The sequence below is a fragment of the Myxocyprinus asiaticus genome, chromosome 16, assembly GCF_019703515.2.
Source record: "Myxocyprinus asiaticus isolate MX2 ecotype Aquarium Trade chromosome 16, UBuf_Myxa_2, whole genome shotgun sequence".
NCBI classification, from domain to species: Eukaryota; Metazoa; Chordata; class Actinopteri; order Cypriniformes; family Catostomidae; genus Myxocyprinus; species Myxocyprinus asiaticus.
In genome coordinates this window covers 3,659,046-3,678,466 of record NC_059359.1, presented here as the reverse complement: position 1 = coordinate 3,678,466, position 19,421 = coordinate 3,659,046, and the positions used below count along the sequence as shown (strand labels likewise).

Here is a 19,421-nt window from a genome sequence, read left to right as displayed (position 1 = left end):
AACCGCATGAATATAATGCCAGTATTAGTTATTTATGTGCAGTGTAAATCATGGTTTAAAATTAGTAAACTAAGTAAGTGTTAAGGGCCAGTGTTTAAACAAATATTTTATATGAACTGTAAGATTAATGACTAATGTCTTTGAAGTTCATCCTGGATTAACTGCAGAACTTCACATAGATGCGTTGTCCTTTGTTAGTTGGCTGATGAAGGCTTTTGTTGGCGATTTAATTGATTGTCTGTGTATTCCATTTTAAAAGTGTTGTCCATCATTAGACCAAGGTGATGCAGGCAGAGATCATTGAGGTGCATTGCAGTTCCACCAGCAGGTCATTTCAGTGAGGTCTATCCTAAGTCCAAGGTTCAGGCAGTGTCATATAAAGTATCCTATGTCTTATGGTTCAAGTTGGAATCAGTTCATCCTCTGAAGTCCATCGTAAAAGACTGAAGTGATGTCTGGCTAGCACCGGCTGCATTTAGTCATCATCACTCAGCAACACGTAGCAGTAGAGTCCGACACCAAGCAGGAACGGTGCTGGATCTGGCCGGCTCTGGTAACCTCGGGATATGAATCGATATGAATTGAGGCATGGAAACAAATAGAATAATATTAGCGTAGATGCCATTCGAGTTATAGATTATGAGAAATGTCTCTGAGAAATGTTTCTGGTTCCGGTAGACCTAACTAAAGGAGTCTAATTGTGAGTTGAAGAATAAATTAGGTGTATGTCTGGCTAAATAGATGAGTCTTTAGTCTAGACTTAAACTGAGTGAGTGTGTCTGTGTCCCAAACAGTGTTAGGGAGACTATTGCATAGTTTAGGAGCCAAATAGGAAAAGGATCTACCTCCTTTTGTGGATTTTGATATTCTAGGAACTATTAACACGTCAGAATTTTGCGATCGTAATGAACGTGATTGAATATAGCATGTCAGAAGGTCACTTAAGTACTGTGGAGCTAGACCATTCAAAGCTTTGTATGTAGTTAACATAATTTTAAAATGAATACAAAATTTAACAGGTAGCCAATGTAGCGATGATCGAATTTGGCTAATATGATCATATTTCTTGGTTCTAGCCAGCACTTAGGCTGCTGCATTTTGAACCAATTGAAGTTTATTTATTGAACTTAGCAATATTTCTGAGGTGGAAGAATGCTGTTCTACAAACATTGGAAATTTTATTTTCAAAGGACAGATTGGTATCAAATATAACACCTAAGTTCTTTGCTGAAGAAGACGATGTGTACATCCATCGAGAGTCAAATTATATTTTAGCTGCTTATTTTTAGAGGTTTTTGGTCCAATAATTAGTACCTCTGTTTTGTTGGAATTGAGTAGAAGGAAATTTCTAGCCATCCAATTTTTGATTTAATTGATACACACTGCTAATTTGGAGAATTGTGAAATTTCATTGGGTTTCGAAGAAATATAAAGTTGGGTATCGTCGGCATAATAGTGGAAATTTATTCCACGATTTCTGATAATATCTCCCAGCGGAAGCATATATAAGGAGAAAAGCAGAGGCCCTAAAACTGATCCCTGTGGCACTCCATACTTAACTTTTGTTGGATTTGACAATGTCTCGTTTACATATACAAAGTGGTAGTGGTCTGATAAATAGGACCTGAACCATGCTAATGCAAGTCCCCAAATGCCAACATAATTCTCAAGCCTATTCAAGAGAAAGTCGTGATCTATGGCGTCGAAGGCAGCACTAAGATCTAAAAGCACTAGAAGAGAAATGCAGCCACGATCAGATGAAAAGAGCAAGTCATTTGTAACTCTGATAAGTGCAGTCTCTGTAATGTGATGGGGCCTAATTCCTGACTGAAATTGTTCATTTATACAGTACTATTTCTCTGTAGAAATGAACATAGTTTAAAGGACATTACCTTTTCTTTTTTTTCTTTTTCCTCCTCTTTTCTCCCAAATTTGACATGCCCAATCCCCAATGCGCTCTAGGTCCTCGTGGTGGCGTAATGACTCGCCTCAATCCGGGTGGCGGAGGACGAATCTCACTTGCCTCCGTGTCTGAGACCATCAATGCACACATCTTATCACGTGGCTTGTTGAGTGCGTTACCGCGGAGACCTAGCGCATGTGGAGGCTCACGCTGTTCTCCGCGGCATCCACACACAACTCACCACGTGCCCCACCAAGAGTGAGAACCACATTATAGCGACCACGAGGAGGTTAACCCAACATGACTCTACCCACCCTAGCAACCGGGCCAGTTGGTTGCTTAGGAAGCCTGACTGGAGTCACTAAGCATGCCCTGGATTCAAACTTGTGACTCCAGGTGTGGTAGTCAGCGTCTTTACTTGCTGAGCTACCCAGGCCCCGGACATGACCTTTTCTAGTATTTTCGACATAATAGGAGATTTGAAATCGGTCTATAATTAGCCAATTCCCAGGATCAAGCTGTGGCTTCTTAATAAGCGGTTTGATAACTGCCGTTTTAATGTTTCTTTGGACATATCCTAAGGATAGCGAGGAGTTAACAATATTAACAAGAGGTCCTGAGATTACATATTACAATACCTCTTTTAAGAGCTTAGTTGGTATTGGATCTAACATACATGTTGTGGATTTTGATGTTTCGATAAGTTTTGTTAGCTCTTCATGACCTATGACAGTGAAGGATTGGAGTTGCTCGTGAGGAAAATTATAAGACATGGTTTTCTGAGGTACTGTGGCAGACGATTGCATAATTCTAATTTTAATTCTGATGATTTTAATTTAATTAGTAAAGAAATTCATTCCTATTGTGCTGCGACGGAATATCTGGTTCAGTCAAGGCTTTATTCCTAACCAATTTAGCCACAGTACTGAATAAACACCTAGGATTTTTGTGGTTATTTTATATGAGTTTGCTAAAATATGCTGACTTGGCAGCTTTTAGTGCCTGTCTGTAGCTAAAGACACTATCCTTCCATGCACCGCGAAATACCTCTAATTTTGTATTCTTCCACTTGCGCTCCATTTTCCAAGCTGCTTTCTTTAGAGCATAAGTGTGATCATTGTACCATGGTGCATGGCTTTTTTCTTTAACTTTCTTTAATCAAAGGAGGGTGACGTTATCAAGACTGCTAGAGAGGGCTGTATTTATATTTTCTGTTATTACATCAAGTTCTTCTAGACTTTTTGGCTTATTGAGTATATGAGACAAATCCGGAAGATTATTAGTGAAGCTATCTTTAGTGGTCTAAAGAATAGTTCTACCTGAACAATAGTGTGGTGTAGATTGAGTGACATTAGCTGATCACAGCATATAAAAGACGAGATAATGATCTGAGATGTCATCGCTCTGCAACAGAATTTCTATAGTATCAACATATGACATATAATTCCATATGACAGAATTAAATCTAGCATATGATTATGGTGACGAGTTGGTCCTGTCACATATTGTCTGACTCCAAGAGAGTTAAGAATATTGATAAATGCTAATCCCAATGTGTCATTTTCATTATCTATGTGAATGTTGAATTCACCAACAATTAAACCTCTATCCACAGTAACTAATAGATCGGATACAAAATATGCAAATTCACCAAGGAAATCAGAATACGGCCCGGGTGATCTATATACTGTAGCAAGGGCAAAAGACGACAGAGATTTTTTTTACTTATATCTGACGGTGTCACATTAAGCGTTATTATTTCAAAAGAACTAACAATTCACATTTAATATACAAGTAACTCACAAATATACAATTTACAAGTAAATATTCCATGTAGTTTCTCAGTTAGTAGGCTATGAGGTCACAATGCATATTAAATAAAATAAGCAAAATGTTTAAAATAGTTTTAGATGGATTGTATAATGTCAAATTGATCTGTCTAAATGCTGTTTGATGCTGACACCCTAATTGAGATCCTATTTGTTTTTTTACAAGATAAATACTGCTAAGATAGGCAAACAAAAACAAAAAACTGATGAATTGTGTTAAATTTTGAGAGTATAAGGTTCAACATGCTCAAGCGCTTTGGATGGCAAAACAGCTTTTTGTGTGGCAAAATGTTGGCAACCCTTTCATTTATTTTTATTTATTTTCACCATATTTAATCACCATTTGCTTAACAAGTTCAGTTTACCTGGTCATGGCGTGTGGATGAATTTTAAATTCTCTTATATACAAATATACAATTTACAAGCACAACCATTTCATGTACTTTCTCAATTAATAGGCTATAGGGTTAGAATGCATAATAAAATAAGCAAATGTTTAAAATCGTTTTAGATGGATTAGATCATGTCAACATTTTAATGTCAACTACCCACATGTAAAGGTACACATGTGCTTTACATGCCAAATCCATGTCAGTCCCCTCTTCCATTATTTTTCTGTTGGTCTGTAATCCCTCCTTCCTCACCCAACTCCTTCCTCCCCCAACTCTTCTTTTTTAATCTGTGCATTATGTCGGTGCGGCACTCTCTCCTCATTTGTCCTCCTGCACTTCCTGCTCTGTTGTTATTATTACAGTTCATAAAAAAATCTTTTTTTTTAAACACTGGCCCTTAACACTTACTTAGTTTACTCATTTTAAACCATGACTTGCACTGCACACAAATAACTAATATTGGCTTTATATTCATGCGGTTTAGCCAGAGGGGTACTGGCCCCCACAGTGAGTCTGGTTTCTCTTAAGGTTATTTTTCTTCATTAACAAACATCTTTTGGAGTTTTGTGTTCCTTGCCACAGTCGCCTTCGGCTTGCTCACTGGTGTTCTAAATACAATTATTATTTAATTATTTATTTGTATACACAATTTACAATCATATTTAATCAAACCACACAATGACGACTCTAAGACTTTATAGATATTACAGTTCCATTGTCTGTGAAAGCATTATTTTCTGTAAAGCTGCTTTGAAACGATGTGTGTTATGAAAAGCGCTATACAAATAAAAATGACTTGACTTGTGTCCTGTTACTGCAGGAAGTCATCTGTTCCCTCTTCTCTCCCTCCGCTCTTCAACATTTCAGTCTCCAGTGAATGATTTCTGTTCTTCCCTCATGCATTACCATTGTGAGCGAGTCCTCCATAGCTCTCGCTCCTTTCTCATTCTATCTTTTCTCATTTTTTCTTCCATTATCTCCGTGAGTTTTTCCATAATGAGTCACCAGCCGTCCATTCCATATATTTTCACTCGTTCTGCCTCTGTCATGTGGTCGTGGACTATTATCTTTCCATCAAACGTCCTACTACCTTTAGCTTTTACTTCAGTATGGTGACAGAGGGGTGCACAACACAAACAAATTAGCAAAGCAAATAAAAGCTAAAAACTCAACAGAAATAAGCCACAACATGACAAAATTAATATGATACAACACAACAAAATAACTTGTGTTATGGCTTTATTTTGTTGTGTTGTGGCTTAATTCTGTTGTGTGTTCAGCTTTTTTTTTTATTGTGTTGTGCACATCTCGTACACCGTACTTCATTCTTCAGAGAACACTTTAGACCTTTTGATCTTAATTCAGTGTTTTGATGAAATCACCGTACAGTGGTGATTAACAAACTAAAAGTATGGAATATATAAAATATAGTGCTTAACTGTTGTCAACATTTTTTCCAAAGAGATCGCTATTTTTGTCACATATGGCGACTGCAGCATTAGCGAGCGAACTGAAGCAAACACGTTACCTAAATATGCCCACTCTCGTTCAAATGAGTCATTGGGAAGTCGGTTCATTTGAATGATTCATTTGTGCAAACGAGGCATGGACAATATGTCATCTTATTAATTTTTTTAAATTAAAAAATGATATTATAATTTTTTATATATATTTTATAATCTTATACAATTATTTATTGTTTAGTTAAATACTTAAAATGGGGGCCTTGGTTGCTCAGCGAGTATTGACGCTGACTACCACCCCTGGAGTTCGTGAGTTCGAATCCAGGGCATGCTGAGTGACTCCAGCCAGGTCTCCTAAGCAACCAAATTGGCCCAGTTGCTAGGGAGGGTAGAGTCACATGGGGTAACCTCCTCGTGGTCACAATAATGTAGTTCGCTCTCAGTAGGGCACGTGGCGAGTTGTGCGTGGATGCCACTATGTCTCCGCGGTAACGTGCTCAACAAGCCATGTGATAAAATGAGCGGATTGACGGTCTCAGACATGGAGGCAACTGAGATTCATCCTCCGCCACCCAGATTGAAGCAAATCACTACGCCACCACGAGGACTTAGAGCACATTGGGAATTGGGCGTTCCAAATTGGGGAGAAAAGGGGGAGAAAATCAAAAACAAAAATGTTAATAAATTGTTTGTTTGTTTGTTTTTTCAAGATAAATGCTGCTCAGATTAGCAAAAAATTTTTTTTTAAAAAAATAATGTTTTGTACTCATTTATTTATAATCGAATGTACACAACCCTTTAAAATAAATTAATTCTCTTCACCTCCGATGCAATAAACTGATCCAAAACACTCCTAAAACATTAGTAATGCTGCAAATTATTATTACTGTTTGAAATTACTTTTTATATTTTTATTTATTTTAAAATGACATTTTTACCTGTGATGTCAAAGCCACATTTTCACCTCTTCTCCTCTGTTCTCTTCACTCTTTCAGGGCCCGGGGCAGTGTATGGTGGAGGGGTGTCTCTGCACGCCCGTTTATCAGGAGTCGCCCTCTGGTTCTGCCTCTCCGTTTCTGTTCTGATGAAGGTCTAAAACTTCCCCACCTCGGAAGGAGTCTTTAAATACGAACCCATCACTGTGAACAAAACGAAATTATGCATTAATCCAGGAGCCATCGCTACATCACCTTGGTCACACCTTCTCGTCCTATTTCCTCTCTTATTCACGCCCGATCGCATATCACTGCTTCATACCCCCTGCTGTGTTCAACGCTGGTCACCTTTTAACGTCCAAACCTGATGTGTGATGCAAATGATTTGAACGACAAGTATATATCTGAGTAATGTGTGAAAAGTGTGAAACGGCTCATGTCTTGATGTGCGTGCTGGACATGCTGTTGTTGTTTGTGGGTTGTAAATCTGTGAATGTAACGGTGTTGACAGTGATGGTTACAGTGCTCAAGATCAGGTGACCCTCTAGAAGAGGTTCGTGGCAGTTCACCAGCGGGCCTATTGGCCGTTGAATCTCGGATCTGAATGCAGAGATCTGAATGAATGGTAGTGCATTCTGACATACGTAGCTACTATGAATAATGTCAAACCACATACTTTCTAGCAAGGGTTAGAGGAATGGGCATCCATCTTGGCGCCTTGTTTGCTTCATTTTGGGGTCTTGACCAAATGCAAACATCTGACTCTTGTCCAGCCCTCATTCTATCCTCAGTCTGTCTAGTGGTTCATCAAACAGAGCGTCGGTCCTTCACCCTCAGTGTAAATATTTATGCAGTGTAGACGCCCCTCATTCCAGTGATTAAAAACATTTCCCATCAGCCTGTTTCAGCCTTTTTGGCTTGGAGGATATTGCTGCTTTCAAGTCACGTTAGAATGATCGTATTTATGAGATGAGCGCTCATACACCATCACAATGTTGTAATTTCCAGTAGGAAACTTGGAATTTTAACCCAGGACTTTGCGACTTGGGGGCATGTCAATAAAAGAATCATTGTGGAAACGAATTGGTGAATATACATGAACGTCACCATAATGTTGTAATTACCACTTCGAAAACACTGGATTTTCCTTAAGCCCCAACTTTCACGAGTTGGGGGCATGTCAATTAACTAATCATTTCGGAAACGAATTAGTGAACGCACATAAGGGCACCATAATGTCATAATTACCACTTCGGAAACATTGGATCCTCTTTAAAATGCAACTTTACGAGTTGAGGGCATGTACTGTAAATGAAATAATAGTTGTGAAAACTATTTGGTGAATGCACACTTTGGAAACTTTTAATTATATTTAAGCCTTAACTTTCTGAGTTGGGGTCAATGTCAATTAACTGAACGCCACCACAATACCATAAACACCAGTTGGTATCTCTGTATATTAAACCAAAACTTACCATGTTGGGGGCAAGTCAATTAAAAAATTATTGCAGAAGCGAATCGGCATTGATCGTATGAATTTATTGTAATTGTGAATGTTGACTATACAGTTTAGTTTGTGTGCATTGTGTGTGCTGTTAATTAAGAACAGCGTGTTAAAGTAGCCAGAAATACAACACATTTTACTGGTTTATGAGACAATATAATGCATAAATCGCAAACCTAATGCACATTTTTTGCTCTTTATTTTGTTGCACTATTGCTAAAAAAAGCTTCCTTTTTTTGTCAGGAAGTAAAAAAAAAAAATAGCTCAATTCATATATTTCATTCCAATCATCACATCAAACTCTTAAGTATGAAGTTTCCAAGAGGACTTGAAAGCAGCAAAACTTTCTGGTGTCTCCTGCCCTGAAGCAAATCATCAACTTGTTGCTTGTGGATAGCATGTACCGGTTAGAAATGTCCCTCTTGTGACCTCACTTCCTGCACCGACCCCTGTTTTAACCCCTGCACTGTGTACATTTTAATCTGCAAGGTTAACTGTATTACTTTTTTGGTGTTAATAATGATGATAATAATAATGATGATGATGATGATGACAATGTTAATAAGTATTTAAATTAATATGATAGTAATTCCATGTGAGAAAAAAAACGACAGAGCTGATCGCAAGCCGTGTGTGAAAATATTTTGTACTAAAATCACATTCATTGACAACAAAAGTTTTTCAAGTGATGTGCTCTGTTTTTCCATGATTAACTTTTAAAAAATGGAAGTGATTTGAGTCGACCTGTCCATATGCTTCATTTTTCCGCAAGCCTTTCAAAGTACACTCTTTTGACCGCACTTGACATAATCGCTATGATTGCTATGTGATACTCTTTAGGACAGTTAAAGGTAGGGGAATGTGCCAACGATGCGTATTGACTGTCCGTGTATCTAGAAAATCTAGGCTGCACACAGACAGTCTGTGTGTGCTGTGCCGATGACGAATTTTGCGTCACAGTACGCGGAAAACTGAAGTATACTTTGGCCTTAAAAATAGAAATCCAAGAAATGTAAGAGCGCTTACACACTAGAGAAAGTTATGGTGGAGCGTTGGATGGATAGAAATGCATAAGATCCGTTTTGAGGGTGTGGAAAAACCGGTTAGTTTGAAATCAAGTGGGAATACCGTGTATTGGATTTCCAGAAACACAACTGGACCCGCCTGTCTGAAGGTCTCATTGGTCAATGGATGCTTACATCAGAGGGCGTTGCAGCAAAAGTTTTGGTTGCATGATGGAGCATCGCTTTCACGAACACTTGCATTTTTCCTCTATGTCTTTGCGACACACTATCCCTGTTGAAATCAGTGGTTTAGCCACATTCTCTGACACAGTGTAAACTCTAGTGTGTATGCGCCCAATATAATTTAAAATGCGTATGTATCCATGCTGTTTATGACTGTAATGTATTCTGCCATAATGATGTAACACTCATTTCTGGTTCGGTGACCAAACCCAAAATATTCTGCAATTACATGCCAACATCTTGGTCTTATGCTGCGTTCCATTCCAAGTTGGATATTTGTACTTATGGTTGGAACTAAATTAAAAAGGCATTCACAATGCGCAGAAGATGATGCCTCATAAGGAAACAAAACGGTCGGCAACACTACTGTTAGCTTTGCAGGTGTTGGATCATCAACGAAGAAACCAAATTGCAATGCTACTCAATGCTAGCTGCAGTTGTAAGCAAAACATAGGAACATTTACCATCTTTTACACACAGAAACGTTTGCTCAACAGGGTTTTTATAAATCTCGTAAAGTAGGAACGCTGATTTAGCGATCTCTCTGAGTGCCACCATGTTCGCTTGACATCATACACCCAAAAATCTAAATTGCAGTTGCTTATTTCCGCACTAGTTTTCGACTTAAAGTGCTGTTCTGTTGAAAGATGGAAATTCTAACTTTCCGAGTGAATGGAACACAGCATTAGAGTCTGTGAGCAGCCCTTTTTTTTGTCAAAAGAGAATCAGATTAGCGGGAAATAAAGATGTAATTAGCCTGCAACTGTGACTCGCTAGCGGACCATCATATTTTCTCTGTCCCCCATCTGGTGAGCGGCAGAGCTCATAAATCAAGCTCAGTCCTGGCGCTGACAGATCCCTCTTCAAGGACAGCTGTGCCTTTGACTCGAGTCTTAAGCCCGATGTGGAGTCCAATCCCCGACAGGCTAATTAACCTCCACTTAAGAGCACACAGTAAAGAGGCTTTGACGTAACGCAGCAGTGTGCATCTTAACGCACTGTGGCTGCTGTGGTTTATGCATCTGTTCACAATGACCCTGCATGAGTGCATCATTTCTGACCGTTATGTTTCTAATGCTAATGCTGTACATACTATAACACGATAATGTATAGTTGCTGTGTCTCATTATTTAATTTCAACCAGCAATAACACCAAAATAAAATTTAAACCTAGTTAAAGTCCAATTTACAAAGTCTAACGGGCACTATGCCATTATTACAAAGCTAAATGAATCTACAAAATGCAGTGTATTTGTACAATGTGCCCGGATAATAGGAGATTTTACGCACTGCAAGACACATATTACAAATCATAGTTTGAATGCAATAATTTTGCTTTAGAAAACTTCTCCTCCGGTTGTCCTGTTCAATTGCTCTCCGATGTACAAAAATCACATACTGTTTAGTAGCAAGTACAGCATGTTCAAAATTTTGTCCAGAAGTACATACATTAGTACATTGGCCCCAAAAAGTATTTAGACACTTAAGGCAAACTTGAAAATGTGTAGATGTCTTCGCAATAAATACAATATCAAACCAAGAGACCCTCGTGCAAAACATTTCACAAAAAATGTGTTGGGATGTTAAATGATAAAAACAATAGATACATAGTAATCAAATGAAGAAAATAGGCATCTGAACACTTTGAAAAACCAAAGTATACTTTGACCTTAAAAAAGAGAAATTGAGGAAATATAAGAGCACTTACACACTAGAGAAAACTATGGTGGAGTGTTGGACGAATAGAAGTGCATGAGAAATACAGCACAAACTCTTCGTGCAAAACATTTCACGAAAAAATGTGTTAGGTTTTTAAATTATAAAACAATAGATACATAGTAATCAAATGTAGAAAATAGGCATTTGAACACTTCGGAAAACCTTGGCCTTAAAAAGAGCAATCACGGACATACATTCATAGTAATCAAATGAAAAAAAATAGGCATTTGAATACTTTGAAAACACTTGATTAAAAGTCGAAGTAGAAAACAAATGGCTCAGAAAAGTTACGATAGTTCTGAGAAAAGCTTGAGCATGACACTCTAATGCAATGACATTCATGCATTTTTAGTTGCGACTCGTGTCCATATAGTTTTGGTACATATATGGATTATATTTTAAGCACAAATGCAGGTAAGGGGGTCTCTTCAACTTTTGATCTCGCTTTTTATCTAGTCATATTCATGTTAGCATCACCAGTCCATCTCTGTGTACATGTGTTCTCAACAAATATAAGAAAACAAAAACAAAAACAAAATGTGTATGAAATGTCGTCGCAATTCTCGATGTGGGTATAAAGCATGTAAATGTTTGTTTTGGGTGGAGATTTGTTGGATGTCTGAATATTGATGTGATGTGATGGAGCACTGTTGGTGTGTTATGGGATGGGATCATTCTCCCCTCATGATTCCCGCTCCAAGATTCAGACTGAGAGGGGACTGAGCTAGAGGTCTGGTGTGGAGGAGGGACGGGGTTTTGGGACACCTGGACTTGAGCAGGTTTTAAATGGTTTCTGTGATTAGAGACGGAGCTCTCAGCGAAGGGTAGACGGAATGAACTGGGATGAAATTTGTATGGGACAATAACAAAGACTTAAAAGAAAATACTGCAGATCTGAATTAACATAAATCGAACAAAAAATTATGCTTAAAATATTTGCCAATGGGTAATAAAAAACATTTACAGCACTTCAAGATCTATTAACTGAAAACAGCTCATAATATCTTAAATTAATTTATCTTGTTTTAAGGATGTTTAGATATTTTTTACAGGAAAACGAGACAAACATACTAATTAAGAAAATCATTTTTTGAATGGTGTAGGAAGGCATTAAGATGTGTCTGAATCCAATGTTGGCATAACATCCTGTCAGCTAGGCAGAGGTATTATCGCTAAAATATTACAAAGGCGATAACCTAGTAAAAATACGTTCTTTAAATCAAATAATAAGAACTTGAGTTCTTGGAGGAGTGCAAAAGAATAAAAACTAAGCCGAAATTATAAATGTGCACTGCAATACAAAACAAAATGCTATAAAATTACAGAGAAATGTTTTTGTAATTTTAATGTGTGTTAGATGTTGCAATTCAACCTTAGTAGGTACCTTCATACAAAAGCGCTGTCTTTTAAGTCATCGACTGACTCGGCAACAAGGCTTGGGATGTGAAAATGTCCTCAACTTCATGAAAACAGCACAACAGTAAATTTGATGTTTTTTTCACATGAAGCTCAAGCCTATGAATCTTAAATCAAATTCAAAGTGGATGTGTCCCAGATTAGATCCCATTAAATGTGAACAAACCAACAGTGAAGTCCTGGGTCTTTATATAATGTTAATGCAGTAAGTGGGCCACTAGTGGGCGCTAACAAATCACTCTGCAACATCTCTGCTTCCTTAAACTACTTTTGATTGGGCATGATAAATCATATACAAGAGCACAAAAGTATTTATCCATACCCTTTAAGCTATCTGAGTATAATTAGTGCAATAAAAAAAGATAATGAAAAGAATGTTTGATTAAGCTGTTTTTCCACCAGTTCTTTTTCAACATCTCTTCAGTTGCTTTTGGTATTGCATGTGTTTTTTTCAGAATGTCCATATTGCATTATTAATGCAATAGCCTACATACAACTTAAATATGTACAGAGAGAATTTACTTTTAAAATGTCAGTGACTATTGATACTGTGTGTCTTGAAACAATATACTGACAGTTTGCATGTAGAAATAGAAAATACAACGTGGGCAAATGTTAGATAGTCTGAACATTGGTAGTCAAAATCAGATATAGCTGACAAATACAATATGAATTATAAGATACAGATCCTCATTATTGGTACGTATCAGTTATATCACAAGATTATTTGCTGCCAAATATGGGAAATGCAGTACAATACGAGCAATAGTTAACTTCAAATGCCCATGCCATTGAACCAGATGTGTTATTTAGGTAGCTAGCTATTAACTTGTTGACTTTACTTGTTCACCAAGATTCTATTCAACAAATGGTGCCTTGATCTCATTGTAAAAGAAAATCAAATTAATAAAAAATAAAAAAATGCTAATTCTGACTTTATATGTCACTATTTCTAATAATATTGACTTTATTTCACATAATTGCAACTTTATATCTCGCAATTGGGACTTACTCGTAATTGTTACTTTATATTTAGCAATTACGACTTTATTTCTCGTAAGTGTGACTTTATTTCTCATAATTGTGACTTTATATCTCACAATTGCTAAGTTATATTTCGCAATTGTAACTCTCCCGTAATTGTGACTTTATTTCTCGTAATTGCTACTTTAGATCTCGCAATTGCTGTTATATCTCGCAATTACAACTTGTAATTGTGACTATATGTAGCGATTGCGACAATTAATTGTATTTATTAATTTTATTTTTTATTTTTTTGTAATTGTGACTTTCTCGTAATTGCAACTTTAGATCTAGCAATTGTGACTTTCGTGTTATTGTGACTTTATATGACTTAATTTCTTATAGTTACGACTATATTTCTCGTAGTTGTGACTTTCGTAAATGCAACTTTAGATCTTGTAACTGTTAAATTAGATCTCTCAACAGTGGGTTTTTTCTCGTAATTGTGACTTTAGATCTAGCAATTGCTACAGTATGTTATATCTCACAATTGCGACTTTCTTGTAATTGTGGCTTTTTCTTATAATTAAATCTTTACTTCTCGTAGTTGTGACTTTCGTAAACGCAACTTTAGATCTCTCAATTGCTACATTATATCTCGCAATTGCGATTTCTTTTTCTCGTAATTGTGACTTTATTCCTCATAATTGCGACTCTATATCTCAAAATTGATATATATATATATATTGCAATTGTGACTTCCCCGTAATTGTGACTTTATACATAGCAATTGCAACTATTTCTTGTCATTGTGAATTTATTCCTCATAATTGCGACTCTATATCTCAAAATTGATATATATATATATATATATATTGCAATTGTGACTTCCCCGTAATTGTGACTTTATATGTAGCAACTGCTAATTTATTTCCCGTAATTGTGATTTTATTTATTGTAATTGTGCCTTTTTCTCATAATTGTGAAATAAAATTATCGTAAATGCAACTTTAGATTTTGCAATTGCTATGTTATATCTCGCAATTGTAACTTTATTTCTTGTAATTGCAACTTTAGATCTAGCAATTGCTAGGTTGTATCTCGCAATTGTGACTTTCTTGTAATTGTGACTTTTATATGACTTTATTTCTTATAATTACGACTTCTCATAGTTGTGACATTCGTAAATGCAACTTTAGATCTCGCAATTGTTAAATTATATCTCGCAATTGTGTTTTTTTTCTCATAATTGTGACTAATTATGTTATATATCGCAATTGCGACTTTCTCGTAATTGTGACTTTATACATAGCAATTGCAACTATTTCTTGTCATTGTGAATTTATTCCTCATAATTGTGACTTTATATCTCACAATTGCTAAGTTATATTACGCAATTGTGACTCCTGTAATTGTGACTTTATATGTAGCAATTGTGAATTTATTTCTCGTAATTGTGACTTGTAATTGTGGCTATATGTAGCGATTGCAACAACAATTTTTTTTATTATTGTGACTATTTCGTAATTGTTTATATTATAATTCAACTTTATATCTCACAATTGTTACATTATATCTTGCAATTGAAATTTTTTCTTATAATTTTTACTTTAGATCTAGCAATTGCTATGTTATATCTCTCAATTGTGACTTGTAATTGTGACTATGTAGCAGTTGCAACTATTTCTTATTATTGTTACTTTATTTCTCGTGATTGCAACTTCAGATCTCGCAATTGCGACTTGTACTTGTGACTATATGTTGCGATTGCGCCAAAAAAAAAAATTTGTCATTGTGACTATTTCTCGTAATTGCAACTTTAGATCTAGCAATTGCTAGGTTATATCTCGCAATTGTGACTCGTGTAATTGTGACTTTATATGACTTAATTTCTTATAGTTACGACTTTATTTCTCATAGTTGTGACTTTCGTAAATGCAACTTTAGATCTTGTAATTGTTAAATTAGATCTCTCAATAGTGATTTTTTCTTGTAATTGTGACTTTAGATCTAGCAATTGCTACAGTATGTTATATTTCACAATTGCGACTTTCTTGTAATTGTGACTTTATATGACTTTATTTCTTATAATTAAATCTTTACTTCTCATAGTTGTGACTTTCGTAAATGCATCTTTAGATCTCGCAATTGTTACATATCTTGCAATTGCAATTTTTTTCTCGTAATTTTTACTTAAGATAATTAATTGTATTTATTTATCACACATTAGCACATATACAGTGGAAATCTCTCAGTCAGCCATGATATGGTGCCCCTGGAGCAGACAGGGTCAAGGGCCTTGCTCAAGGGCCCAACAGTGGCATCTTGGCAGTGCTGGGGCTTGAACCCCCAACCTTCTGATCAGTAACCCAGAGCCTTAACCACTAAGCCACTACTGCCCCAGCTTTAGCAATTGCGACTATTTCTTATTATTGTGACTATTTCTCGTAATTGCAACTTTAGATCTCACAATTGTGACTCTTGTAATTGTGACTTTATATGTAGAAACTGTGACTTAATTTCTTTTAATTTACTTTATTTCTTATAATTACGACTTTATTTCTCGTACGCAGTTGTGATTATTTCTAATAATCACAACTTTAGATCTCACAATTGCTGCATTATATCTCGCAATTGTCACTTTATATGTTGTAATTCGACTTTATCTCTAGCAATTGCGACTTTATTTCCTGTAATTGCATGAATTACGAGAAATAAAGTTGCAATTGCTAAAGATAATGTCACAGTTACAAGAAATGGCATCGCATTTGCGAGATTTCAAGTCAGAATTACCTTTTTTATTTTTCTTCCGTAGTGAGATCAAGGCAATGGCCTGAAAAAGAAGACTACATTTATTACACTAATGTCTGCTATAGCATTAAATACAATTGCAATGTGTCATGAGTTACAAACTGATACATTTGAGAACAATGCATGAAATAGAGCTTGCGTAAAATGTAAATAGTTTTTAAAAACGCATCTCGAGACCCTAACGTTCCTAAATTCAGTTCAGTTGCTTTCCGTCTTTCCAGTTTTTGAACACAACAATATGTCCTGTGTGATCGCCCGCTAGAGAGACTATTGAGTTAAAGCAGCCAAAGGAAGGCATTTTGGTTTGAAGTACATTTGATGATGCATGACATTGTGATGCATGATTTTCAGTAGTAGATAGGTAGATAGATATGTTAGTAGGAAGATAGATAGATAGATAGACAGACAGACAGACAGACAGACAACAATTTTTCTTATTTCTACCAAAGTGCCGGAATACAAATCCACACATTGCTCACCCCCTTACTCAATTTCCTCCAGGTAATCTATGCACGAATAATGCAATGTGTTTTAAAGATTCTATTAACTATAAAAATATACATACACATGCAGTTCAACAAATTCATGTTCAACTGAAAAGCAATACTACTTCAATAATACATATAATCAAGTTAAATGCCTAATTTGTATTGTCTGTATATTTCCAACAAGGATCCTATTTTCAACCCCACTTCAGAAAGGTTTTTGGGTGCTTATTAAAAAAACAAAAAAAAAACATTAAAAGTTAAAATCCAAATATTATCCCCTATATACATATATTAAATTCAAACAAGAACTTAACATTTTAGTGCAAAAAATATAAGACATTTCCGCAACACACCACCCTCAACACACACAAGGACCGATCAGTTCCAGTGCAAAACACATCCTCGCCATTTACTAGACTTTTCAACAATCTGACAGGCCATCTCAATTTCTTTGCCGTTTCTTTTTTTTTTTTTTCTTTTGCAAGCCTGAGCGAAACCGCATAAGATGCCTTTAGTGATTGTAAAATAGTCACTGAACGAATTATGCCAAAAAGAAGAAATCGAAACTAATCTTTTGCAGTGCTGTAGATTTGGGGGGAATGCTGTGAAGATGGTGATTTGTCCCCTCCAATCATGCATCTGTCCTTGTTTATATATTTTTTATCAACGCTGAAAATTTAGTATGAGATACCTTGTTATTGCATGACTGTGAGTCTGTCATAATCAGAGGTTCCCCTCTCAATTGTACGACTTGGTATTGCCAAACTAGTGTCGCAAAATCCCCCTCTAGCATAGACGGCAGTGTCACCTGGTACCTGTTATTGTTTTCAGCGCTGGCCAGGATGGGCCAATCACAGTTGATTATTATTACTGAATGAGGATTTTTAAAAATGCTTTCTTAGATAATGCTGAAACGGATTTCCATTCACAGGTATGAACGCTTGCAATTATCAGTTTTTATTAAAAATAACAATCCAGTTACGATATTAAATGTTCTGAGATTTAAATGCGGATGCACGTAGGATTTGGTTTTCAGAGCGTCAAGCGCCCCCTGCAGGATGGATGGATGGATAGATAGATAGATAGATACTCTCTTCATTGTAATTCCATGTATTTTAAAGAAACAGATGGTTTTATGTCAATCATTTGCATTTGTTTGAACAAGAACTCACTAATTACTTATGTGCATAATTATACTAATTCCTTTGTCATAACACCGCATAACCATTAAGAAAACATTACAGAGCCAGTTCCTGCAAAATCAGTGGGTTTGTGACCCACTGTGGTGAATTTCAATAAGCATTTCATTCCGAGTCATGCTGAATGTCAACAATGCATGCTGTTTTTCTAGCAAAGTGAAGTCTGCACTGTCAGTCATGATGGTAAATACAGATAATTACCCAGTGACAGTTTGTTTTTGAGCAAGTTTGTAAATCAGTTGTGCCCATCTCCCTTTCGCTGTACTGCAAAAAAGTCTTGTTTTCAAGTTAAAATATCTAAACATCCTTAAAACAAGATGAATTTACTTGAGAAGCAAAATTGCATAAGATATTAAGACTTGTTGACAGAGATTATATCTTGAATAAAGTTTATTTTTCTTACCCCATTGGCAAATTGTTTTTTATTTCTTGTTTTTAAGCATAAATCCAACAAACTGTAGTGATGTTTATGCTTAAAAACAACTTAATTCAAGATATATTCTTTTTGTTGTATACAGTTTTTCTCTTAGTAAATGTATCTTGTTTTATGGATGTTTAGATATTTTTACCTGAAAACAAATAATAAAAAAAAGTGATTAATAACGTGCTTTTTTGCATGTTTTGTCCTTCCCTTTTATTCCCTGTCTCTTCTCCTTTCCTCCACCCCCTGATCCAAGCATCTCATCAGGGTTATGTACCCCAGACCTCCACTTCAGTATCTCTGTATAATAGCTGTTTATGTGTGTGTGAGTGTGTGTATGTCTGTGTACATTCTCTGGCCTTCTTACGGCAGGTATGAAGGTTTGTGATTCTGTTTCAGACAAATGGATTTTATCCCCCATAACTGTCGACTATCCAAGAAATCAATGACGCAACTGAACAACAGTGGAAAGAACAGAACGTTGTCTTCCACAACGACACATTCTGTGCTGTGATGTAATGTTTCTTTGAAGTAATTTGTTTTACAGTTTTTCTGTCATTTCTTTTTAGGTGTGTGTAAATTTTTTAATCCATAAGGAGGAGAAAAAGTAAAGAACTTAAACTGAAGGAGAAAATAAAAATGAATTTTGTTTTTAACATAACACTACTCTGTGTTTTTTTTTTTTTCTTCACTTTTCTTCTGACTCATCACTATATGTTGTAGGAAGAACAGCTATTTAAAGATCTTTGTGCTTCGTTGTATAGCTGCAAAATTTCCCTAAACAGAAGACACATCTTAGGGGATGTTATTACAGGATGCGTTCTTGTGTTCCACTGCACAATTTGTTTTTTTTTAATTTTTGGAAATTGCAAACATGCCGTAGACATACGTCTTTGACTGTTCCAATACGTCTTGCTGTTTTCCAGCACCTTGCACCAATAGTGCTGCGTTTATAACACTTAGTCACTAACTATTAACATATTTAAAACTATTTATGAACCATTTGGCAAACTATTAAAACGACATGTTTTTATTAATGTTGTCAACTTTTAAAAATGCATCGCAAGACCCATGCTTCTGTTCCATTCTGGTACATTGTAACTAGCTGTTTAGTTACACTAGCTGACAGAC

The 19,421-nt window shown here is 36.0% G+C and overlaps 1 protein-coding gene and 1 pseudogene across 1 annotated transcript in view; one reads left to right on the top strand and one right to left on the bottom strand.

Moving 5' to 3' along the window:
* Window positions 1-18,951, top strand: part of iglon5 (IgLON family member 5) — a 242,426-nt gene extending 223,475 nt beyond the window's left edge. Inside the window, exon 8 of the mRNA XM_051721423.1 lies at window positions 6,583-18,951. Within this exon, the coding sequence (XP_051577383.1) occupies window positions 6,583-6,683 (101 nt within the window). The 3' untranslated portion in view covers window positions 6,684-18,951. The remainder of the gene's footprint in view (window positions 1-6,582) is intronic.
* LOC127454543 (free fatty acid receptor 3-like) overlaps window positions 6,227-19,421 on the bottom strand; it is a 36,248-nt pseudogene continuing 23,053 nt past the window's right edge.